Source organism: Mesocricetus auratus, unplaced genomic scaffold (assembly GCF_017639785.1).
Source record: "Mesocricetus auratus isolate SY011 unplaced genomic scaffold, BCM_Maur_2.0 Super-Scaffold_100007, whole genome shotgun sequence".
Taxonomy (NCBI): domain Eukaryota; kingdom Metazoa; phylum Chordata; class Mammalia; order Rodentia; family Cricetidae; genus Mesocricetus; species Mesocricetus auratus.
The window spans coordinates 73,310,782-73,337,680 of NW_024429191.1; the positions used below are offsets into that span (position 1 = coordinate 73,310,782).

The 26,899-nt window shown below is 39.1% G+C and overlaps 1 protein-coding gene and 1 pseudogene across 2 annotated transcripts in view; one reads left to right on the plus strand and one right to left on the minus strand.

Moving 5' to 3' along the window:
- The window catches only part of LOC101840016 (speckle type BTB/POZ protein), a 77,622-nt gene that overhangs the window by 36,777 nt on the left and 13,946 nt on the right, over positions 1 to 26,899 (plus strand). Inside the window, exons 2-6 of one of the 2 annotated variants that reach the window (XM_040749546.1) lie at positions 2,762 to 2,812; positions 17,858 to 18,001; positions 18,693 to 18,814; positions 22,036 to 22,187; positions 22,282 to 22,409. In XM_040749546.1, the coding sequence (XP_040605480.1) occupies positions 17,924 to 18,001; positions 18,693 to 18,814; positions 22,036 to 22,187; positions 22,282 to 22,409 (480 nt within the window). In that variant the 5' untranslated portion in view covers positions 2,762 to 2,812; positions 17,858 to 17,923. The remainder of the gene's footprint in view (positions 1 to 2,761; positions 2,813 to 17,857; positions 18,002 to 18,692; positions 18,815 to 22,035; positions 22,188 to 22,281; positions 22,410 to 26,899) is intronic. The other variant, XM_040749545.1, reaches the window with a different exon arrangement.
- LOC121141210 lies at positions 9,710 to 12,330 on the minus strand (annotated as a pseudogene).

Here is a 26,899-nt window from a genome sequence, read left to right on the forward strand (position 1 = left end):
AGCCTGATCTACAGAAAGTTCCAGGACATTCAGAACTACATGGAGAAACCCTGCCTCAGAAAATAAAAGGAAAGATTGCTAATTTATAGAGGTAAATTTTTTTGTTTTGAGACAGAGTATCCTTATGTATTCCAAGCTGGACTGGAGCTTTAGTCTGTAACTTTTACTGACCTCAAACTTATCCTCAAGTCTTACCTTTCCACATTTGTTTGGAGTAACAGGCATATGCCACCACAGGCATGTTTAGGATTACTGTGAAATTGTTAAAGGATGGGAGTTCAAAAGGAAAGTTAAATTCAGTCATTTATTAAATAGGTTTGTTTCTGGCCTTCCATGTGCCAGACACTGTCTAGGTGCAGCAGCAAAACACATAAGTCTACCTCTGTACAGATTATTTTTCAGTTATAGGAACAGATTGTAAAGAATATAGTATGTTAGATGACTTTATCTAGTATAGAAAAAATAAGGAGGCAGGACTAAGAGTGGCTGGGAGAGAAGACTGCATTTTAAGGGTGTCAGAGAAAGCTCTCACAGAGATGGTGACAATTAAGGAATCAGCAGCGGCAAGGCGTGTGCCCTGATAATCTCTCAGGGACTGGAGAACATTACCCAGACAGCAAACAGCAAGTAACAAAGCCCCGACCGAGCAGGAATGAGCCTGTGCTGTGAGGAACTACAACAAAGAGAAGTGGCACAATTGGAACATAGTGAGCTTAGGAGATGCAGCTGGAGATGAGGTCACAGAGATAATAGAGTATGCTTTTGCAGGCCCCTTTGGGCCATTGTACAGACTGTGGCTTTTTCTCAGAGTGAGATGGGGTGACTGCTGTGACATTCCACAAAGCAAAAGAATATACATATGTCCTGATCTTTGTCTTTTCAGAAGCTTTGTCTCTCATATAATTGGAGTGTTAAGTGATGGCTCCTAGAGAATAGTCATACACAGATTTCAATACTTTTGTCAATAGAGGAAACTCCTGAAATACGGGTCTTATATCTTAAAATTAAATTAATTTTAAGTAATACGATAGGATATTGGTCTGTAAGTATTTATTCTTGGGTGACTTGACTTGACCTTGCTTTATTATGAAGTTCTCAGTCCTGAATTATCTTTGAAAAAAGCAAAAGTGTATTCTGTAGGAGACCCTTTTTTCACTGTTAAGCAGTAGAGGGTAAGTATCTATATACTGTAGTGTTACTTTAACCTAAAAATGGTCTAAAAATGTTAATTCTGGAAAATTAATTGAAGATAAAACCCAGAAACTTAAGAAAAAGTGAGAAAAGGATTAAAGGTTTCTGCTTCAAGAATCACACTTATCAACCGGGTGTGGTGGCTCATTTCTTTCAACTTGCAGAGGCAGGTGGAATTCTGTACATTCAAGGCCAGCTTATTCTACATTGTCCAGCCTGTTCTACATTGTGAGCTCCAAGGCTACAGAGTGAGACCCTGTCTTAGAAAGAAAGAAAGAAAGAAAGAAAGAAAGAAAGAAAGAAAGAAAGAAAGAAAGAGAAAGAGAGAAAGAGGGAGGGAGGGAGGAAGAAAGAAAGGAGGGAAGGAAGGAAGGAACTTGGGAGGCAGAGGCAGGCAGATCTCTGTGAGTTTGAGGTCAGCCTGATCTACAGAGCAAGTTCCAGGACAGCCTCCAAAGCTACACAGAGAAACCCTGTCTCAAAAAAACAAAACAAAACAAAAACACATCTGCAGGGACTTTTCATTTTAAAATGTTGTATATCTTCTGCCTGGAAGTTAATACTTTGAGGCATTTGTCTTTCCTCCTTTGGGGTATCTAGAACTGTCTCCCTTTGACTACCTCCATTTTAAATAATGCCTTGTACAGTGGTGCTTACCAAATATTTGTTTAATGGATTTGAGCTGACTGCTGCTCATTGATAGAACTTTGTGAGATTCATCTAAGTTATATTTTTTGGTCTCTGCTTAAAAGTGTCCTGCTTTAGCATCCTGTTTAATATGTCCTGTTTAGGGTGATGGTTATTTCTGTTACTGATAGTAACCACATTTGGTTTTACTAAAATCTATTGCAGTCTATGGAAAATCAATTTCAATCAGTGTGTTAAAGTTCATATGCACACATTTGAGAGATTTGAAGGCTAACCAACGATTTACACAGTGCCTTATTTTCTTGTGTTAAAGGAAAATAGGATCTGTTGTACCTATTTTTGCCTAGGTTCGGTTCCTACAAGCCCAATCCCCTTTGTAGGATATGTAATAAATTATTAGAGCAGTTGTGCTGCAGACAGCAGCCAAGATAATCTCACTGATCTTCTACACAAACCCCTTTCTCTTCCCTACGTAATCCGTATTAATAACCTGGTCTTTTGTGGATTCCCTTCTGCTATTTCCTAAAACCACGGATGAATAACTTCGTTTAAATGTTTCTTAGGTTGGTGTAATTTAGTCACACAGCATCTTTAATAAAATTATACTTTGTAGTAATTTTTTTCTCAACAATATTGACATGGGGCAAGTGATAATTTCTTTTAGCTTATGAGCAAGAGTATAAGAACTACCTGGTTTTCTGACTTTCAAGTATACTCTTTTTGAGAGGTGAATAAAAAGTAGATCATTTAGGCTAGAGTATTAGAATAGTAATTTTGTCTAGTAAGTCTTTTTATCAGTCATTTCATTGCAAATGTATCACTTGATTTTTGTGAACTTTTCCCTTTTTGAGAGCATCCAAAGTAAGACATGTATGAGACTCAGAATCTAGTTAAGCTGACTCATCATCTCTATTTCCAACAGAGATTTTCTGCTAGACAAGACAAATTAGAATTTTCCTACTGATTTGACTTGGTGAGTTTTATGTAGTTTTATTTATACAGTTTAATCATGAAGGGGTAAAGCAAAATAAGATAGAAAATTTATCGTGATTGAAAAATGTACCTCTTTAGTGCAATCTACTGTTTGATTTTAGTGCATATTGAAGGTAAAGTTGAAGTCATATAAGGAAAACATGTTTGATTTTCTTTTTAATGTTTGTGTGGACTGTCATCCTTAGCAACAGTACCCACCTCCTTTGAAGTAAGGGTGTCTTATTGGCCTGGAGTTACCAATTAGGATAGACTGGCTAGCCAGTGAGTCCCAGGGACCCACTGTCCCTCCGGTTTACAAGTACCACCATGCCTAACTTTATGTGGATTCTGAGGATTGAACTCAGGTCCTTGTTCTTACAAGGTCAGTGCTTTATTATCTGAGCTATATCTCCAGCCCAACCCAAAGAAACATTTTTGTAAGTGACTCTAAAAAGGTTTTATTCTAAATATCCTTGCTGGGAGTAAACTAGAACCTATTAGTTTTATACCTTTTTTGGTGACTAATATATACTAGGAAAAGATGATACATACTAATGATACTTGTATTTGGCCTAAAAAATGTTTTTGAGATATAATGATGATCTATACAGCATAAGCTGGCCTCAAATTCATCATCCTTTTGCCTCAGCCCTGTCAAATGCTAGGATTATAGGTGTATGCCAGCAGTCCCAGCTGGGTTTAAATTTTTAATCAAGGTTTGATAAGACATGATATGGAAACAGTAAGAGTAAGAAAAGCTCCTTTGAGGGTTAGGATTACAGTTTATAAAGCAAAAAGTGTGGTGGCTTTTTTGGTCTGTAAAAGGGTTTGAATTTTGAGCATTTTACCTTTTTGTATTGTAAGTTACAACTTAGTTCTTTAATGTTGACTTAAAATCTTGCTACCAAAATGGCTCTCTGCAAGTGTTTACTCTGTGCCCTGATTTATGCCTCAAACCTCTGTGTGCTTTTAGAGTCTTACTGGGCAAATGGTGTTACTGCGTTTTAATCTTTTCTGACAAAGGTCATCAGGAACTAAGGACATTCTCTTAAGATAGACATCCTGTTCAACTTTCCTGTTTTGTCTGCCTATGTTTTTACTTTCCCCTTGATTCAAGAATTTGGAATGCACACTGGAGACTGAGAACTTTCTGGTTTTCCTTTATTCTGTTGAGTTTATTTAGATCCTTAACATAGCTCATTGCCGAGCTACACTGGATACCCATTAAGCTCCCAAGAGACTACCTTCAAGTGTTGGGGTTTCCAGTCTAGGTCTCTGACGACACTTTACCCAAAGAGCCATCTCCTTGTGAATGCTCCCTCTGTCTCTCTCTCCCTCTCCCTTCTCTCTGCCCTTCCCCATTCCCAACACACACACTAATAAAGAGTCTCACTTATTCTTGGCCTCATACTATGTGACTGAGGATGACCTTTTGACCACAGTTTTTTTCTCCTTCTACTTCCCAAAAGCAAAGATCGAAGGCATGTGCTATTATGCCCAGTTCATGTGGTGCTGAGAATTGAACCCAGGATTTCCTGTATGCTAGGCAAGAACTCCACCAACTACACTCCACGCCCAAGCCAGAATTTGGTTGTTTCTTTTTGTATGGTTTTTCAAGGGAGGGTTTCTTTGTGTAACAGCTCTGGCTATCCTGGAATTGATTTTGTAAACAAGGCTGGCCTCAAACTTATAGAGATTTCCCCCTGCCTATAGGGATTAAAAGTGTGTGCCCTCACTGCCTGGCTGAATTTGGTTATTTTTCAGAAGGAATTTGTTTTCTGTGTTTAATTTCTAGATATGGCACCTTACTTCATAGAAGATGTGTTCAGCTAAAACTACACACACACATAGTCTGGGAAGGTAGCTCTATGGTAGAGTACTTCCTTATCTTAGTTGGAAGGGTTAGGGCTTTTCCTTTCAAAAATTGTTTCTGAGGAAAGTTGAGTTCCCTGATAGGTTGTAGTGGTTGGTGGGAAACACAATGGGTTGCTTTTGTAGCATGGTAAATGCCCTGGAGCAGGTGGGGCTTTTTTGTGTCCAAGTTAATGAATTTACTCTTCACTCCATATCCCAATACTAATTCTAACTATTTTCTTTTATATTCATTCCTTGGGCCCCTATCTGGCCAATTTTTATTAGCAATACATATTTTAAATGGTTTCTTCTTATAAGGCCAGAGGACACTATGCGTTATAGGCAGCTCTCTTTGTTAAATGAAATTATTTCAGTTTTTTAATTCCTTGCATGCTGGACACGACACGTATACATAGTACTAGATCTAACCTTTCATCTGTTTATGGTTTAAAGATTTTTTAAAAAAGTATTTACTATGTATAGGCATGTGTGTGTATATGTGTGAGTATATACATGTAAATGCAGAAGCCTGTGGAGGTCAGACACTTGGATTCCCCTTTGGAGCCAGAATTACAGGGGGTTGTGAGGCACCTGAGATGGATGCCGGGAACCAAGCTTGGGTCTTCTCTGAGGGCAGTGTGACTCTTAATTGCTGAGACATCTCTTTAGCCTGTTTACTTGTGTATAAGGTTTTAGGTCAGCTAGCAAGATGGCTAGTGGGTAAAGGACTTATCCCCAAGCCTGATGACCCAAGTTGGATTCCTAGGAGCTACATGGTAGAAGGAGAGAACCAACTCACACAATTTGCTGTGCCGTCATACAGGAGCCCTGATATTCATGCTCCCCCATAAAACACTAACTAGAAATACCAAAACCCCCAAACTTGTTTAGACTTGAAATTATGATCTATCCATTCTTCCTTCAACTATGCCTATAAAAACTTTATACAATAATCTATGTTTTTCCTCACATTTTGTTTATCTTGTGTGTGGGGTGCACTTATGTGGTGAGCTTTGGGAGTATAACTAATATTATAGCCTAATTAGCCATAGGACTGTCTTCTTTTTCTTTCTACTTTCTCCCATTTTTCTTATTATTATTTTCCAGCAGAGGAATCTTTGACATGTAGGAGATATTAAAATCTTTACCGAGCTTACTGATTGTGGGTCTTGGAAGGTTTTGCTTGTGCTGTTCATTGCAAGTAACACATGATTTTAATTTATGAAAATGGAATCATAAGAAAAAGTCCACTTTTAAGTGAAACAGCCCCTTTATAAGCAAATTTGTTTTTTTATTTGAATTTGTGTTGCTCTATCTTAGATATCTCCCAAATGATGGATTTGAAAGTGATGTTTGGAGAGCTTATTCTGATGAGGCCTATGTGCTGTTTTCTTTTTCTTTTTAAGCAGCTGGTGGAGTTTTGTTTCCCAGTGGGGGGTTCTGTAGTTAACAAAAGCAGCATATCACCTGCTGGTTTTAGCCCAAGCCCTGTGAAACCTGTGCTTGTTTTGGACATGTTGTGTTTTTCTGGGTTCCCCCATCCAAGTGAAGGTGGAATTTTTTTCCTCATCTGCCATTATTTGCATGTATTTCATAACTATTTTTGCCTATATTAAAAAGCAAAACAGAACTCCAAACATCTTCCTAATGTCTGAAGTTTTTCAGTCCTCCAGAGTAGTTGGATGGAGTCTTCTCTCCAGGGCAAGCTTCCTGAAAGTGGGCTAGATCTGAGAGGAAAGAAATTCCTTCCAGACCCTTAAATTGGCAGCTTTTTTTTTTTTTGCTTTTTTATTTATTTTTATTTTTTTCTGTCTGGAAAAGTTGTATATCTAAAGTGAAAATGTTCCATATTTTAGCCTTTGAGCTGACTGCTAGATCTCCTTAGGGACAAGGACAGTCTGTGGTTATTTATAACTTACTGCCTTCTAAAGAAGGCAATAAGCTGTAAACTCCCAGCATAACCTGAAGCTTGGGAATGAGTGGGCACATTCTTCTGTTAACCTATTGCATTTTTGGGAAAGACTTGCTAGTCTTTCATATACTGTATGAAAGACATCTTAACTTTGTCTGCATGAGCCCTGTCAGTCTATTTCTCTGAAACTCTAGCTTATGGTACTGGAGAAGAAGGAAGAGTAGCTTTTAGTTGCAGACATCCAAGTCCTCACAGTCTCAGAATCTGTACTTGCCTAAGACATGTCTGTAGCCTGGGGAAATCTTGTACACTAAATGCTATCTTTGTTTCAGAGTTCCCCACATATACAATAGTTTGAAAAAAATAACTTTAGTTTTTCTAAAGTTAAGTGTCTAGACATAGATGTATCTACCATTGTACATGTTTGTTTAATTACCTTTTTTTCTGAGACAAGATTTCTCTGTGTATTATTGGAGCCTGTCCTGGAACTTGCTGTATAGACCAGGCTAGCCTTAAACTCACGAAGATCCACCTGCCTCTGCCACACGAATGCAGGGATTATCTTTTTTTTTTATATGTTAGTTGTAAGGTAATCAGGCTGTATCAAATAGGAAAATTATAGATTGAATCTAAATAAATGTTAATTATCTGCCTCAATTTGATTATTTTATTATATAGAATTTAAGTTGAAATAACTTAGAAACTTAGACTGGTTGCCTGACAGTTACTGTAATGCTACTTTATTTGTGGCTTTTTTTGTTGTTTGGTTTTGGTTTTGGAGTGTGTGTGTGTGTGTGTGTGTGAGAGAGAGAGAGAGAGAGAGAGAGAGAGAGAGAGAGAGAGAGAAGAAAAGATATGGGGTCTCTCTCTGTAGTCCTGGCTGTCCTAGAAGTCACTATGTGGGCCAGGCCACCCTCAAACTCACAGAGATCCACCTGTCTCTGCCTCCTGAGTGCTGGGATTAAAGGTGTGCACCTGTTAATGTTACTTTCTCTAAGAGAAATTGTTCTGGGAAGTGTGCTTCTCTCAGTATTGTCTTATAGAGTCAGGAATTCTTTTCTCCTATTTTCTGAGATCATAAAAATAATTTTGACTATAGTTTTAAGATGTATTTAATAAATCTTTTATGAATAAAATAAAGGGTTTTTTTTTCTTTTTAGTTTTTGTTTGTTTTGTTTTGTTTTACAAGACTGGGTTTCTCTGTGTAGCCTTGGCTGTCCTAGAACTCACTTTGTAGACCAGGCTGTCCTCAAACACACAGAGATCCTCCTGCCCCTGTCTCCTAAATGCTGGGATGTACCACCACCACCGCCCAGCATGAATAAAGATTTTATTTTTAAAAAATTTTAAGGTATGCTTGAGGGACTGTTGGGTTAGGGGTGGAGCTGGATAAAGTACCTGCCAAGCAAGTGTGAGAATCATAGTGGGATTTCCAGAATCCATATAAAAGCCAGGCAGGTGGTAGCAACCTGTAATCCCAGCAGACAGAAATGGGATCCAAGGGTAAGGTGGTTCATTAGAGTAGTCAGAATTGGCAAACTTGTGAGTTCAGTGAGAGAACCTGCCTTAGTAAATAAAAGGGAGAGTGTTCAACATCAGGTTTGGCCTTCATACATACATGCTCACATAAGAGCCGGTTCACTTACACACATGCACCCACTCACGTGCGAACCCACGTATACACATACAAAAGAAGGTATGCCAGAATTTGTTTATCTACATTTACTCAGTAGTTCATGCAGTTTAACTTAGTAGGTAGGACACACTTAGGAAACACGTATCCCAAAGAGTCTAGCTACTCAACAACAGGATCATGGAACAAATATTTATTGAGTGCTTGTCGTGTTACCACTGGAGACACAGGGAGATAATATTTTCTCATTGAACATAAATTCTTGTGGGGAAGACTAGATAGGTGTGGAAATAGAAGCAAGGTAGCTTTAGTTAGTGACAATAAAGAAAAAAGCGAGATAAAGTGAAAGAGGCAGGCTTAGAAGTGAGGGCTGCCCCGGATTATCACCCTTCATCACAGTCAGGGAAGAGATCTCTTAGGACACTACTCTTTATAGGAGGGAGTCAGCTAGAAAGATCTGATAGAGCCAGGGACTGTGCATCATGCCTATAGTCCCAGCACTTGGGAGGCTGTGGCAGGGAGATTGCAGTGAGATGAAGGCCAGCCTGGGCTACAGAGTGAGACCCTGTCTTAACCCCATAGTGAGAGAACGTGACAAAAAAAAAGCTCTCCAGACGGAAGAAAAAGTTCATGTACTCAGTAGTGATTTGTGCCAACATAAATAAAGCATATTGGTTAAAAAGAAATGTAGGCATTATTATGAGGCAGAGAGACCCTGGTGGTCAGCTCAGGACAAGAAGACTGATTTTACTTAGAACAGCATAAACCACCCAAGAATTTGTGTCTTGTCTCATTTGGATTAAAAATTTATTATTAAATTTTTTAAATTTTATTATTAAAGGTAGGTGTGTGTGTGTGTGCGTGCACACACACGCACGCGCCTTAGGTTTCTTTCTCTTGTCCTCCACCTTCTTTATTATTTATTTATTTTTGGTGGTTTTTTTTTGGTTTTTTTTTTTGTTTTTGTTTTTTTTTTGGTTTTTTCAAGACAGGGGTTCTCTGTGTTGTTTCGGAGGCTATCGGTCCAGCCCGGCCTCGAACTCACAGAGATCCTCCTGCCTCTGCCTCCCGAGTGCTGGGATTAAAGGCGTGCGCCACCACCGCCCGGCTTATTTATTTTTTGAGATAGGATCTTTAACTGAACCTGGAACTCACCAACTTGGCAAAACTAGCTATTCAGTAGGCTCCAGAGGTCTACTTTTCTCTACCTTCCCAGCATTGGGATTATGCATGTGTGCTGTCACACTCACCTTTTTATGAAGGTGTTGGGGATCTGAACTCAGGTCCTCATGCTTGTTTTAAAAAGCCAGAATCTAGCACTTGGGAGGCAGAGGCAGGTAGATCTCTGTGAGTTCGAGGCCAGCCTGGTCTATAGAGTGAGTTCCAGGACAGGATCCAAAGCTACAAAGAAAAAACCCTGCCTCAAAAAACAAAAATAAACAAACAAACAAAAAATGAAAAAAAAGTGCTAGAATCTAGCATAAGTCAAGGAAATCAATTTATACTTCAGGCCCTTCTACTCCAAGAACCAGCTTTGTTACATTATTTCCATTAGCAAAATGTATTCTTCTTCCTTCTGGTATGATTTCAAACTCTGACATCTTCCAGCACCTTGTTGACAGTCATCAAATCCTAGAAGTGTACCAGCAATTTATCGCTCTTCATCACAGTGTGAATTGTTGATCCTGTACACTTGCCCACAAGCTCTAGCAGCAGGAACTGAAACAGATTTGTGGTTGAGTTGGCCATCATGGCCACATTGGAAGTTGCTGCTGTATTTGATCTCTAGAATCCATTTACTATTACAAAGTCCTTGTATAGGTACATAAGATTTTTAAAGATGAAAACAAAAAAAAAAAGCAGCAGTACTGTAAGACTGTATGGAACATGAACTGGATAGGAAGGACAAGAAACCCCATCCTTTTGTTTGCTAATTGAGACCTCTCTTCAGTGCTCTTATTTTCATTTTAAGAACTGTCTCTATGTTGGAAAAAAAGTCTAGTGTATTTAGTATTTCATTAGATTAGAACAAACTCTAAAGCCTTTACTTATAACAAATACAAAAATCTCATTCAAATATTGCAACTAAAGATGTCAATATGACCTGTAATAGTCCCTAAGGTAATGAAAAATTATTACCTCCTGGGCTGAATATGCTTGAACACACTAACAGAAGAAACTGAAACTCCTTTTAGGTCACATTAGCCTTTTGAGAATGAATATATCCAAATCTTTTATAGTATGTTTTTGGTGTGTGTAGTTTTTTTGGCATCTTATATTTTGAAAAATGGTAATGTCTCTCAGGTTTAAAATAGGTATAACATTGTGAGTTTTCCTTAGAAACTGAACAAGTCTTTAAAGGTAGAGAAAGGCTTTTTAAAGTTTTGGGGTTTTGTTTTTGTTTTTCTTAGATTTTCAAGACAGGGTTTCTCTGTCTAACAGCCAGCCCTAGCTGACCTAGAACTTGTTCTTTAGACCAGACTGGCCTTGAACTCACAGAAATCTACCTGCCTCTGCTCTTTAAGTGCTGGGATTAAAGGTGTGTGCCACCACCACCTGGTCTTTTTAACGTTCTTAACTGTTCTCTGGTAGAAAGCTCTGTTCCTAGCTCATGCTACATTCCTAGCTCATTTGTGCTGGGTATCACATGGTTGCTAATTAGCACCTAATTTGACATGCTAAACAGTTTCATGGTTCAACTTAGTATCTTTATGCTTTTATGCCTGTCATTTCAAAACTGATGGATATAAAGTTAACTCAGCATGTGTGCAGCATATATGAGATATATGTCTGTGTGCATTGATTTATTTTTTTAATTCTCTGAATGAGCAGATTAGATTAATGATGAAGGAATGCTCATGAAATATTAAACAAAATAGCTGTACAAGCTGTCTGTTTTGTACTTTTCTAGTGAATTGTGGTTTAGCTCAGTGCATACCATACATAAACGATTGGCTTTTCTGTTTATTATTAATAGAATCTGTCTATGTGTTGAAATAATTCTGATAATATAAGAAGCCAATTAATTATTGGCTAACCCAAGTTAATTAGCCCACTTAATATGTGTTTCCAAAATGAAGAAATTACTGTCAATTTCTTTTTACTTTTTAAATTCCGTTTTAAAAGGAAGATATACTTCATACTGGCCAAAATCCAGTTTTTGCTAGATCTTGGATTTAATGTTATGGGATAGGAGTTAGGCTAAGAGTTTGGACCTATATTTGTCATTTATTTAAAAGAACTAATTACTGATTGCCATTGCATTGCATATCTGATGTACTCAGCATTGTTTGAAAGCCTGTTTTAGAGATCTGTCAAAAAAGGAACAACAAAACAGGAAAGTTAACTAATTTAATGTACTAGGTAAGTGTGTCAATCAAAGTATTTTTACCAAGAGAATAATACCTTTGTTTCTAGGCACCATGTTAGATGATAAAGGAATGGATACAAAGAACAGATGCAAATTATGTTTAACTTTAAAACCTACTGCAGGCAACTGGATGTTTCAAGTGTATAAGAAGACAGGAAGAGGTGGTTCAGCTGAGAAATGAACTGTGTAGACTCAGTTCAAAGATTATTTTTGCACGATAGCATTTGCATGTTTCTCTTTTACCGACATCATATGATATTTATTGACTTAAATCCCTTGTCAAAAGATGGTTAGTAATTTCAGGGTCTGATAGTACTGCTAGGAAGCATCCCATCAGAGACGGCCAGTAGCTAGTAACACTACTTCCAGTATTAGAGTTGAGAGGAATATACTGAAATGAGTATTTTTCTGTGTAATCCAGGAAGGTCTTTCCTTACAGGTCAGAGTTTTACAAAGTCAGTAGGAAAATAAATGGTGGGATATAAAGGCATCCTCAACCTAGAGTTGTCAGTGCACTAGAGTTTGGAAATCATTTTCTCCTTAGAGAACTTGGATGGTCATGTCTTAACTTGTTTGAAGTCTTGAACAATATATTTTGGCTCTAGTTGTCTCTTTTGAACATTCTCAAACGATGACCTCAAATAGATCTCTTCTTTCCCAAGACTTTCCTGAGCATCTGAGTCAGTTGGCATGAAGTGCTGAAGAGTTCATGTAGCACCAGGTTACTTTACTGATGAACACTTTGCCCATGGTGCCCACTATGAGTGAAATTAATTAGACTTCTGCCATCCCAGTCAATTTCCCTCCCAGCAGGTTGTCTGGTTAGAGCTTCTCAGAGCTGAAATTGAGTCTCCAGTTCTCCTGGGTGCTGGGTTGGGCATTTAAAAAAAAAAAGTAGATCAAAGAAATACTTGGTTATAAAACAAGTCAAAAGAAAAAGAAAAAAAAAGGGAGAAAAATGGCCAAGACCAAAATAGCATCTTTTTAAAAACATTTTTGTCTTAATTATTTAATAAAATCATTTTGTTGTAATAAACAAATAAAAACATCATACTGCTAGATTAAAGTAGCCACTCCAACACACACTTGCCCAATTCCAATAAAATAGTATTTTTTTATTCCTAGTCATAATGAAATAGTACTCAGTGGAATTAACAGAATGTCATTAGAAAACAATGCATGTCTTTTTGCTAGACTTTTAAAATTTGTAGTTGTTGAAGTGATGGGTATTGAATCTGGAGCTAAGCAAGCTCTCTACCCCTCAGCTGCATCCCTGGCCCTGCAAATTGTTGTTAGATGAATTTGAAGGTTAAAAAAAAGCAAACTTCAAAATAGACTCAGATCAGTATTTTGTGATGACTCATTGTGGAGTGTAGCCTCCAACACAAGCCTCACAAGCCAGGTTTTAAGCTCTTAACTCACATGTAAAATTCATATCTTCATTGCTGCACTGCCCAGAAGTAAGAAATCTGCAGCTCATTCTAGGCAGCAGTGGTAAACTGGGGTTTGTAGAACTGCCTAAGGTATGTTAACTTGTTACTAGACAAACAAGCCTGTGAGACTGGGTCTTATGGCTTGCACAACAAGCCAGGGAATGCAGTGGTTTGAAGCAGCATGCCATGTGTAAGATGGCTAATTTCTTCTGTGATGGCAGGTGATACTTTAGTTATAAATGCTTCTAGAGCAGTGTTAAGACCAATGGAACATTTAATTACACTTATAAATATTTTATTCTGGATAAGTACAGATATATCTTATTAATCCTGCCAATGCAATTTAAGCAAATGTTTGTGACTTGAATTACTACTGAGTGATTTTGCTGTTATTCCTTTGTACCATCCTTTACTCAGAATTTGAGGCAGACTGAAAAAAATGCTTGGGAGATATCTTAGATGATAAACATGCTGTAAACATGAAGGCCTGAGTTCTGATCCCCAGCATCCATTCAAATTCTATGCATGGTGGTACATGTCTGTAATCCCAGCACTGGGAAGGCAGAGATCCAGGAGGATCCCTGGAGCATAGGGATACTGGACATCTAGCCTAGCTAAATCTTGTGCTCCAGTTTAAGGGAGAGATCCTGTCTCAAAAAATAGGGTGGGGAGTAATAGAAGAAGACACCCTTTGTTATCTTCTGGCCTGAGTCTGCAGGAGCACATGCGCATATATACATACTATAATAAATAGTTCAGAGAATTATAGCAAAGAGGCAGAGAAAATTAATGAACTTTTTTTTGGGGGGGGGGAGTTTACGAGACAGGGTTTCTCTGTATTGTTTTGGAGGCTGTCGGTCCAGCCCGGCCTCGAACTCACAGAGATCCACCTACCTCTGCCTCTGGAGTGCTGGGATTAAAGGCGTGGGCCACCAACGTCCGGCTGAAAATTAATGAACTTAAAATTAACATAGAGTAGAATGTGTAAATACATATAAAACAAAGCTTGTAGAACAGGAATGTAAATCTGTCAGTTTTGTCTTAGAGCTTACAGGTAACTAGGCTAAGAGGACAGACAGCACCATATTAGTGAGAAAGCTCAGGAGGCAAAGTGCTTGCTTACTCTGCAAGCCTAGTTCAATCCCTGAAATCCAACTAAAGGGAAGAAGAGAAAACTGACTCCAAAGGGTTGTCTTCCAACTTCCACAATCATACCACAGCGTACATATGCTTACACACACATACACATAGTTCATGCACAAACATAATAAACACACATGCATATATCATTTTTAAAATTACTTAAGCCAGACAGTTCAAAGAATAGTAGGTACTTAAGCATCTGTTATCTCCAACTGAGATTTATATTGTTTTATTTGCTTCCCATCACCCTTGTTTTAAAGCAAATATTGGAGGGCCTGGAGAGAGGGCTCAGTGGTTAAGAGCACTGCTGATCTCCCAGTGGACCTGGGTTCAATTCCCAGCACCTACATAGTAACTGATAACTGTTGTAACTCTAGTTCCAAGCAATCTGATCTGATATCCTCTTTAGACCTTGGGCACCAGGCACATATATGTGCACGTATGTGTTTACAGGCAAAACACCTATATACACAAAATAAAAATAAATCTTTAAGAATAAAAACATAGCCAGGCGGTGGTGGCGCATGCCTTTAATCCCAGCACTCCAGAGGCAGAGGCAGGCGGATCTCTGTGAGTTCGAGGCCGGGCTGGACCGATAGCCTCCAAAATGATACAGAGAAACCCTGTCTCGTAAAAACCAAAAAAAAAAAACAAAAAAAAAATAAAGGATTAAAAACATAAGAGACAAAGTTAATAATGTCTTCTTTTCAGATCTCATTTACCATGAAACCAGTAACAACTTGCCATGTTTTTATCATTCTTGTTTTGTTTCAACAGTATGCTTTTATCTGTACCAGTACTTATATTTGTAGAAATAACAACTGCACTTATCTTTCAAAAACTTGTTCTTTTCATTGTGCTGTGTTTGAGGACCATGCTGTTACAGATCCACTTATTTTAAACCCTAAAACTTATTTTTCATTATATGGAAATAACCCAGTTTACTTATCTTTTCCTTACTAAAGGCTTTTAGTTTGTTTCTAGCTTTTCACTGTTACAGTGTCACATTGACACTCTAGTCCATGTCTTATGCATAAGTGCAGACTTTCTCCAGGGCAGTGGTTCTTACTGTGGTTCCAGGAGTACCACAGCTGGATCACTTGGGACCTTGCTAGAAATGCACTCTTGGGCCCATCCCAAACTGCTAAAGCAGAAGCTAAGTGGTAGAATCAGCATTCTTCTTAAGAGGTGATTCTGTGCCTTCCAAACTTGGCAATCCCTGCTGCAGTGCACTCCGTTCAAGTGGGAGTGCTAAGTTCTGTGGTATGTGTACTTTAAACTTTGATAGATATGACCAAATTCCTACACAGACAGTATACATCTTGTTTTAGGGTGTCATCAACAGTGGGAAAGAGTTTCTATGTCTACCCTGTTTCTCTGTAACTTTGCATCCTTTGACTTACTTTTGATTGATGTTTTGTTTGTTTAATTTGTTCTCTTTTGGATCTTAGTTCTGACTAGCCTAGAATTTATATAGCCAAGCTTGTCTTAAACTCACAGAGATCTGCTGCTTCTGAATTTCAAGTGCTAAGATACAGGCCTTACATTTTTAATAATTTTCTTGTATCTATGTTTTTTTATTTTGTTGGGATATCATGCATGTGCCATGGCATAAAAAGACAATTTGTAGGACTTAGTTATTTCCTTATACCTTGTGAATTCCAGAGCTTAAACTCAGGTCAACAGGCTTGATAACAGCCACCTTTATCTGCTGAGCAATCATACTGGTCCATAACCTAAATTTTTAAAAATAATTTGAGTTGGATTTTATTTATTAGTGGTACAACCCATCAAGATATATAGCAGGTATTTAAAAAAGGCCTGGGGCTATAAAAAAGGTGTAAGTTAAAGAAACTTGAGAATATTTGTGTACTGACAGAAATTTGATACTGTTGAAATGATTGGTTGCCATAAGAATGTAAATTGAGAAAATGATTGAAAATTAAACCATGGGGAGTAACAGTAAAAGAGAAAAACCCAATAAAACTAATCAAGGGCCGGGTGTTGGTGGCACATGCCTTTAATCCCAGCACTCAGGAGGCAGAGGCAGGCAGATAGATCTCTGTGAGTTTGAGGCCAGCCTGGTCTACAGAGCGAGTTCCAGGATAGCCTCCAAAGTCACAGAGAAACCCTGTCTCAGAAAACCAAAGAAAGGAAGAAAAAAAAGAAAGAGAACTTGAGGATGGCCAGACATGGTGGCACACACCTTTAATACCAGTACTCAGGAGGCAAAAGGCAGATCTCTGAGTTCCAGGTAGTCTGATTGACATAGTTAGTTCTAGGCAATCTGGAGCTACATAATAGAGAGACCCTGGAGAGATGCGGGGGGGGTATGAGTGGGGGAGAGGAAAGGAGGGAGAGAGTGGGAGTTGAGTTTGAAGAGTGATTAGCAGAGAAAGCAAGAAAAATCTAGAAAGTCAGGTGAAAATTTGATGTGATGTTGTAGAGAAAGGAACACATCTCAGGGAGGTGTAAAAATGTTGCCCTTTAAGAGAACAGCTGGCAGAGGAGTTAAACAGACGGCTGCTCTTGAGTTTGCAGTTGAAGCACAGGCGATCAGGAAAATTGGAGGGTAGGGTACCAAGGTCATTTTCCACTGGAGCAGAGCATTTGTGTTCTAAGGGAAGATTCTGGTGGCAAGGAAGTAGCTAGTGTTAGCCATGTTGACTCTTTATCAAGCAGCCTTTTCAGAGATGTGCTTTAATATACTCTTTGATTACATTTGTCTGTTTCTGCTCTTTCACTATGCAACACATGTTGACTTGATACTGGCTTTGTAGACTAGGTTGGCCTAAAATTCAAGAGATCCACCAGCCTCTGTTTCTAGAGTGCTGGGATGAAAGTTGTATGTGACACCTTGCCCAGCAGTTTGTTTGTTCTTTTGTTTTTTGTTTTTGTTGTTGTTTTGTTTTTACGAGACAAGGTTTCTCTGTATTGTTTTGGAGGCTGTCGGTCCAGCCCAGCCTCAAACTCACAGAGATCCTCCTGCCTCTGCCTCTGGAGTGCTGGGATTAAAGGCGTGCGCCACCACTGCCCGGCTTGCCCAGCAGTTTTTAAAGATAATGTTGAGTATTGTGCAGAAGAGAAATGAAATTTTATTTATTTATTCAGTTCATTTATTTGAGACAGGGTCTCATGTAGCCCTGGCTGATCCAAAAAGCCCAGGCTGGCCTGAAACCTGCTGTACAGGTCTCTAATTCAGAGATCTACCTGCCTCTGCCTCCTGAGTGCTGAGATTAAAAATGTAAGCTTCCATGCCTGTACAATAATGTAATTTTGCCTAGGGAACTACATAGTCTTCTCTGAAGTTAGTATTTACATCAAGATAGAACATTTCAGACAGGCCATAAAGTCCCCAGGATCTTAAAAGATAAAACAAATAATAGGATAGTAGGGGCAGAAGAAAAGGGCAGGGGAGACTGGGAGGAGTGGAGAGAGAGGAACTGAGGTCAAGATGTAATATATGAAAGAATAATAAAAATTGAGGTCAGCCAGGCAATGGTGGCGCACTTGGGAGGCAGAGGCAGGTGGATCTCTATGAGTTCAAGGCCAGCCTGCTCTACTGAGTGAGTTCTAAGACAGCCTCCAAAACTACACAGGGAAACTCTGTCTAAAAACAACAAAAAAAAGAGATTAACATTAAAAATAATCAAAAAGACTAATAAGTCTTACAATAAGTCTTAATTCTTGGTTCTTACCAGGGTGAAGAAAAACCAGAAATCTTTGCCCCCTGACTTTGGAAACCCAGTTTAACCTTCAAACTGGCGATGTCAAGGGTTCCAAGTCCTCCACCTCCGGCAGAAATGTCGAGTGGTCCCGTGGCTGAGAGCTGGTGCTATACACAGGTAAGTTCATGTTTTCATTAATGGGTAAAGCAGCAAATCACTTTTCAACTTTTGAGTTTCCTGGTTTCTCTGGGGCATAATTGCAAAAATTGTGTAAGATGAGGTCCTTGTTATCCTTGCATTACTTGTTTTTCTTATGTAGATTCAGAATCCCCAAGGACAGTGCTTTTCTATGGTGATCGAAGGGGGAATCTTTGGCTAGATTTTTGTTTTTGTTTTTGAGACAGGGTTTCTCTGTGAACAACTCTGGCTGTCCTTGAACTCGATTTGTAGACCAGGCTGGCCTCGAACTCACAGAGATTTTGCCTAGATTTTTTACATCCTCCTTGATAGGGATGTATTCTAAAGCTCCGAGCAGTGTTAGATTCACAGCCCCAGGAATGCCAACAGCATCTCATTTACGGGCTCTGTTAGGACCACAGAGTTTCAGACTTTTCCTAACCTGTCCACATTTTGTTATTGTTGCTCTCTTTCCTTGACTATCAGTGTTTTTCTCACTTCCAGCCAGTTTTTTTCGAAGTTGAAACATTATAAAAGCGGCAGGTCACTGAGATTTCTCTAATGTAGATGAGGGACCTAATGAACTGCTGTCTACCTGTGGGGATAAGGGAGGGAGCTGGTATGACCTTTAGCCTGTTTTTTCCAGGTTCCCCACATCTTATTTAATTCCTTCCTAATTTTCTGTCAACAGATCAAGGTAGTGAAATTCTCCTACATGTGGACCATCAATAACTTTAGTTTTTGCCGGGAGGAAATGGGTGAAGTCATAAAAAGTTCAACTTTTTCATCAGGAGCCAATGATAAACTGAAATGGTGAGGAAGAACACTTCTAGTTGTAAACTTGTTCCATAAGTTGCCTACTTTGCTTGGTTTGAATAGGATATGGGGAGAATGTTTCTTAAAGGCAGGGACTTGACTTTTCTTATCCCCATTGCCTAGAATAGTGTCTGAAACAGTAGGTGCTCACTAATAAGTGGTTGAAATACTTTAAAGACTTTTTTACAATTTAGCAAACTCAAGTTGTATAGAGTAATATAAATGAATAAATAGACCAGGCAGAGGTGGCGCACACCTTTATTCCCAGCACTTGGGAGGCAGAGGCAAGTGGATCTCTGTGAATTTGAGGCCAGCCTTGTCTACAAGAGTTTCAGGACAGCCAGGGCCACACAGAGAAACCCTGGGAAAAAAAAAGAAAAAGAATAAATAGGGCCAATATTACCTTAGTGGAAGGAAAAGAACTGATTTCTGCAAGTTGTCCTCCGCCCTCCACACTAGAACCATGGCACTCATGGACACACACACACCCCCCCCCACACACAAGAATTTAATAAGTATAATTTGATTTTTTAAAGGAATATTAGAAGGCCGGGGACGTAGCTCAGCAGCAAAGTGCTCACCTAGCACATAGTTGGTTCTAGGACTGGTTCTTGGCACTGCAGTAAGTTTATTAATGCTGGTAGCTACCCAGCTCAGGAAATTAGAGCAATGTGTGGCTGACTGTCACCAAAGTTTCTCTTCTTTTCAAGAAAAGTAACAAGCCTAATTTTTGTGGGTTTCATTTTGTTTGTTTGGAGATGTGGTCTCATTAAGTAGTGTTGACTGGCCCGAAACTCATCATGTAGACAGACTGACCTTGAACTCACAAAGATCCACCTGCCTCTGCTTCTTAGGTGCTGAGATTAAAGGTGTGTGCCATCACATGCAGTAACAAATGTAAGTTTTTTAACATAAAATCTTGAATTTTAAATTGCCTACACATACACAAAGACTTAGATCTCATCCCCAGAACTCATAAACTGGGCATGGTGGTGGATACCTGAAATCCCACAGCTCAGAGGAAGAGGTTCTCTACCTCTCACAAGAGTTCAAGGTTAGATGTCGTGGTGGTGGTGGTGGTGGTGGTGGTGATGGTGGTGATGGTGATGATGGTGATGGTAGTGCACACCTTTAATCCCAGCACTTAGGAGGCAGAGGAGGCAGGCAGGTCTTTGTTAGTTCAAGGCCAGCCTGGTCTACAGAACAAGTTCCAGGATAGTCAAGGCCACACAGAGAAACCCTGTCTCAAAAAAACAAAACAAAATAAAAAAAAAACAAAAAAACAAAATAAAAAGAGTTCAAGGTTCATCCCCACACTCAGGAGAAGAAAGAAGCAGGTGGGTCTATGAATTCAGTGCCAACCTGGTCTACATAGCAAGTGCCAGGGTTACATAGTGAGACTTTCTCAAAAAGGAGAGCAGGTCAATGGTTCAAGGTTGTTCTTACTATATAGGGAATATGAAGTCAGCCTGCACCACATAAAGTCCTGTCTCTAACAATAATAGCTTACTTTTAAGCAATAAAGGAAATTTGGCTGTTACTGGCAGGGTGGAGATAAGTTTTATCCAGGAGGCACATAGTTACTTGCATATCTCATTTCCTCTGCTCATGTTCCATGCCATTAGATGTCTTAAGTGTAGCTTCCCTGTACTTGAAGTAACAATGGGTACATCTGCCTCATGCCAACAAGTCTTTGTGCTTTCTCTGAATTTACTGTATAGTCAAGAGTATGTCATCCATGCACTAAATGGATTAAGTCTGGGATCCCTGAACTAGTGCCTGTTGCAAAGTGACTATGATCTGGGAGTGAGGATGAGTGAAATTGAAACCAAGTATCATTGTGAGGAACAGGAGAAAGTAGTTAAGAATAAAACCATATGTCCTCAGCAAAGATCAAAACATTTTTGTTTCTGAACCGCCACTTTGATCTCTGATAACCCACTGAAGAGTTTACTAATTTAATATTTGCTGATTTTGTACATTAAACAGTAGACTAAGTACTGAGCGAAATGTTTATTCTAGGCATTATAGTTAAACCTCCCAAGCATATTGTATATTTGGCATCTGTACTCCCTAGAGAGACACTGAATTGGACCACCTGTTTGAGAAAGGTGACATAACCCTGGCAAGGCCTGAAGATACATGTAGCTTATGTATTCTGTGTGGTAGAGCAGTGTCTGAACTACATGCATTTCAGCTAATGACATTTACAACTTAACTCGGTTGAACCTATTAAGTTCTGTCTAAATTCTGTTTTGAATCATCCTTAACAGATTGGCATCTCATATTCTTATTTAGAAGCCAAGCAAAGAACATTCCCCTATCAAATAAGAGTTTTACTTTTATCTCTGCTTCATCCACAATGCCTCTGTTATTTTAAATCTTAAAATATAATTGCTGGAGGCTAGAGAAATGGCTTAGCAGGTAAGAATACTTGCTACTCTGGAAGAGGATCTGAGTTTGGTTCCTAGCACACACATTAAATGGCTCACAACCACCAGATTCCTGCTCCAGAGGAATCCCATGTATTTGACCTCCACAGGCAACACACACACACACACACACACACACACACACACACTAAAATATCTATAAAAAAGTATCAGCCAGGCATGGTGACACGTGCCTTTAATCCCAGTACTCGTGGAGCCAGAAGTAGGCAGATCTCTGTGAGTTCAAAGCCAGCCTGGTATACATAGGGAGTTCCAGGACAGCCAGCGCTGTTAACACAGAGAAACCCTGTTTAGAAAAGCAAACAAACAAAAAAGAATGTGTACTATTGTAGGTACATCTTCAGAACACAGTTTTCTCCCACAGTGTTACTAAAAGTCTCTCTGACTTTTTAAAAAATGATTTCTTCATGAGAAACTAAGGACTATATTTTCTGAGGCTGATAAATGAAAAGCAGACTAATCTGAAAAATTTTTAAATGTTTTAAGCTAAAATAGGTTAATAATTTGACAATTATAAAGGAAATGGTGGAGATATGGATGTCCTTTTATTTTTGTCTATTTTTTAAAAGCTGATCCAAATTGGCATAGAAAAATTGTTTTCCAGTTTCTATTGAATCAGTTTCCCTGTAAGGAGCTTAGACTATAAAAACAAAACCTAACAACAGCAGCAACAGAAACACTTCTCCTCTGGATTCTGATGTTCCATGCTAGACTTCAGGAGCCATAAGGATTCTTTTGATCCACATTTGCTTCTGTGTTGGGCAGGTGTTTGCGAGTAAACCCAAAAGGGCTAGACGAAGAAAGCAAAGATTACCTGTCACTTTACCTGTTATTGGTCAGCTGTCCAAAGAGTGAAGTTCGGGCAAAGTTCAAGTTCTCCATCCTGAATGCCAAGGGAGAAGAAACCAAAGCTATGGGTAAATGTTTCTCTACTTTCACATCCAGTAACTTCATACACTGCTAAGTTGTAGATTTGAGCTGGTCTAAATATGACTCTCTTTTTCATTCCAGAGAGTCAGCGAGCTTATAGGTTTGTGCAAGGCAAAGACTGGGGATTCAAAAAATTCATTCGTAGAGATTTTCTCTTGGACGAGGCCAATGGACTTCTCCCTGATGACAAGCTCACCCTCTTCTGCGAGGTAAGTCCTTTTGCCCTGCTTTGAGACTGGCAATTCCCTGACCTGATGTGTATTGGTAGACTTAATTGTATTGTGTCAAGGATGTGGAATGAGAAAAATCCCCAAGGGGAGTGGTTCTGTACAAATGTTATTTATGTGACTGATCGAACTGCCTTATGATTTCAAGGTTGTTGGCCCCTGGGCTCTCCACTTGTTACTGTTCATAAGAACAAAGATTGTATCTGTCAGTTTTGAGTTGCTTGAGTCAGGATCTTCACTTTTTGGGGAGTAAGGGGTCCAAATAGTATTTGGAAGGGCTGACACTTTAAGCTGAGCAGTGGCCAGCACTGCAACTAAATGTGTGTATGTTGCTTCAACTCCCCAGCTCCTTCTTAGATGACAGGTACTTGTCTGCTCTTTGGACTAGGTGGCTCGTTGCAGGAGTTATGTGTTCATGGTTTATCTTGCAGGGATCATTATGATATAGGAAAATGAGGGGCCACTTTTTCTAGGGTGAAAGCTTTAAAAACTTGTACCTTAGAGGGGGAGAGTCAGCTGTCATCAGATTGAAGGGTCAGTGTCTCTCACCAGAGGCCTAAGAGCCCTTGGAAAAGCTTAGAAAAATTCCTTGACCCAGGATCCCATTGAAAGGGGATTCTTAAAATGGGTATTTGGGTTATTTTTTATTTTTTATTTTTATTTTTTTGGTTTTTTCAAGACAAGGTTTCTCTGTATTGTTTTGGAGGCTATCGGTCCAGCCCGGCCTCGAACTCACAGAGATCCGCCTGCCTCTGCCTCCCGAGTGCCGGGATTAAAGGGCACCAACGCCCAGCTGGTACTGTATATTGTAAGGAGTTATTTCGTGCCATTTTCCATACATTTAGAAATGCATGAAACTTGGGGTAGATAAATAAAATTTCTACCCAGTAAACTGGAGTATTCTGTCCCTGTATATCTCATAGGCAGGGAACTGCTTTCGGAGAGCAAAGCAAATGGTTTTGTACTTGATGAGGCAGAGTGCAGGCAGGTGTCCCAATGCCAGCTAGCTCATCAAATAATAGGCTTGCATTGTGAGTTAATGACCGTTCCAAAGGCATAGCACACCTGTGCAGTCCAAGAACTGTCCCTTAGGACTCTTTCCCTTTCGTGAAAGAAGCATGGCCAGCAGTAGCAGGCTTGTGGATTACAACAAATAATTGCTAATGATTAGAAAACTTTGTACACTGGAAAGGTAAAATTTAGTTTGCATAATAGCCATTCTGCTCCATTTTAATTGCAGAGTAAATGAAAGAAATGGTAGAGTACGAGCATCTGTATAAATATGTGAAATATGGCACTTTTATGTTTAATGAACTTGAAATGTGAATTTCATGTAAGTCCTGCTAGTTGCAGGTTACACTTACTTGCCTGAGTAGAACAATGAGGATTAACTATATGGCTTGTTTGAGGTATAAACAGCATCAGTTTCAATCTTTTCTTGTTGCCTGTCCTAGGGATTTATGGGTTGTCTTTTTTCCCCCTCTGGTTTTTTAAAAGCAGGTATCTCAGTAGCCCAGGCTGGCCTCAAGCTCACCGCTGTCATCCTGCTTAGCCTCCTGAGTGCTGAAGACTTATATCTCAAGAAAAAAACTTTAAGACAGTGGAAAATTGTAATTTTGTTGTAAATGAAAGCCAGTCTTTAAACTTCTCTCTGAAGAGAATCTTCTCTAACCATTCCCCTGACATATTAGACAGTGCCGTGACCAGCATTGCAGCATTTTCAATCCTATAGCGGTGGGGCTCATCCTTTTGTAGTGTGCTTCTTCCTTTTCCCCATACTGTCCCAGTGCTCCGACCCCTGGATTTGATCTGTGGTTTGGAAACTGTTTGGCCTGCCCTCACTTGGTTACTCTTATCCTGTGGTTAGGTCTAAGGCTGAGTTCCAGCAGTCTCTCTTCACTTCCCCATATGAAATTCTCTTAGGAGAAATCCTGTGGTTAAGTTTAGATTTGCCTTACTGACTTAGAAGGGAAGTGAGATGACACGTTGGAAATGAGGAGATGTTGAACGGGGAAACGTCTGCTGGGTTCTGCTGATGCCGTGGTTTCTCGCCATAGAACCAGGTGTGCCATCTGTTCCTCTCACACTTCCCAGTTGGCCACAGGTGCTGAGTGTTGCTTCTCGTACTTGGTCTTGTGCCTAGTGAGATTCATTCCTGTTCCAAGGCTCTCTGTGGACTTAGTAGCATTCAACACTGCAAGACAGTTGCGTGGGGGTGTATATTGGATGTGTGGGTTTTTAAAATGTCTGCATTTCATCCAAGTTCTTAGCACTTTTCACAGCTAGACCATTTTCCATGTAAATCCTGTTCCTTTGACCTGTTTCCCTTGTATCAGTGGAATATTTGTACGCAAATTTATTTTAATTCCTGCTTATATTTTATGTTCTACTGTTTTCATTATTTTCTAATTATTTAGAGGTTTTTATGATATGATAACCACATGGAAATTTAGTTGCGAGTACCCACTGCATTGCATTGTTCCCTTAGTCGATCAGATACTGCATTGCTTATCCCAGTGTGCACTAAGTGCAGCTGCTTCAAAGATTCTTGGTGCTCCCAGAGGTCACAGGGAGTCTGAAAGTAAAGACTGAGAACCATTCTTGTGCCTGTTTGGCTTTTATTTCAGTGGTATTACTGCTACTGAATGCTTAAGTGAGATAGATTGTAAACTGAAAGTACCAGGTGGGTGGTCTTGTTTGTAATGTGCCACATGGGGTTCACGTTCAGTTCTCAGTGAGTTTTGTCTATTAGAAAATATGGCGCTTCTTCCAAGTTGAATTTGTTTAATTAACATACTTAAATGTTTTCTAAGCATTTCTTGAATCATCCCTTACCACAGTCCTTTGAGCTAGGTTAGTTCTGTTTTCTTCATTTCTTGTTACACAGAGAGAAGCAGTGCTTCGGGAGGTCAGGTAATTTTTCCTAACATTGTACAGCAAATTAATGTCAAGGCCATGTCAGCTCTCCATTTCCCACTTCTTGTCTGCAGTGCTGTACTAAGTGGAGCTGAATGCCATTCACCCAAGAGAGCAAGGACTCTCCCAAGTTTTCTTAATAGAGAGTATTTACTTTGGTAATGAACGAGAGAACATACAAAGCATGTTTAAATTATATTTTTAATTTTCTCCTTAATAATTTGGGCCATAGAAAATCTCTGAAAATTTTCAGCTTCTGTTAACCCTTTCCAGTTAATTATATAAAACAAATACTCTTTAGCAGTGAGGATGCATGCATTCCCCCTTCTTCGCCTATGCAGATAGAAGAGTCCTCATTGTAAGCTGACAATTAAGATGAAATAGGAAACACCATATGAAAACTACTTGTAAAATATCCAGACATTATTTTATACTCTTAAAATATCCTTTCCATACATAGAATATTCCTTTGGTTGTCTGGGAATGTGTATTTTTTGCCCAATTTTAAATAAATATGTCTATTCATTTTTCCCTTTTTATTAATGAATTGTTGTTATGCATTAATTGCGCTGTGTGGAACAACCAATAGTTGATTGTTCTTGACCTACAAAGATGTTAGCTTGATATGAAGCACCTTTGTATGTTATAAAACATGTTTATTTAGTAAATCCACAACCCACTCTAATATCTCAGGAACTAGAAGATAACCTGTATGTGCTGTTTCCTTATACTGAATACTTGTCCCATGACCAAAGAATGAGGCAGTTACTTCCCTTTTTATAATATTCTCTATCCTTTGTTTAAGATTTACTTGGTTTTGGCCAAGCGTGGTAGCACACACCTGTAACCCCAGCACTTGGGAGGCAGGCTGCTTCAAATGATGTGCTACACAAAAAGCAGTGTGGTGTTTCCTTAATTTTTTCAATTTTTAATTGCATAGACATCAAAGTGATTTTCATGGATTTTTCCCTTTTATGGAGATGAATGTACAAGATTTGACAGTCCTTAGTCTTTGATAGGTACTAAATGTTTCCAGGGATTTCCCTATTTATGTGGATGACAGTCCTTAGTCGTTTATGAAACTTCCTTTTTAATTTTTTTTATTTTGTAATTTCCTTTTTTAACAAAGAGAAGTTGAGCCGGGCGTTGGTGGCGCACGCCTTTAATCCCAGCACTTGGGAGGCAGAGACAGGCAGATTTCTGTGAGTTTGAGGCCAGCCTGGTCTACCGAGCGAGTTCCAGGACAGCCTCCAAAACAATACAGAGAAAACCTGTCTCAAAAAACAAAAAGAAAGAAAGAAAGAAAGAAAGAAAGAAAGAAAGAAAGAAAGAAAGAAAGAAAGAAAGAAAGAAAGAGAAGTTGAAACCAGGCATGGTAGCCCACACCTTTTTACTTTTTAAACACAAGTTATATTGTATTTATTGATAACTGATAAAATGGGGTTAAACATTAGGTTCGAAACAACCTATATTACATTCTGTGTGTGAGGGTGTCAGATCTTGAAGTTACAGACAGTTGTGAGCTGCCATGCAGGTGCTGGGAATTAAACCTGGGT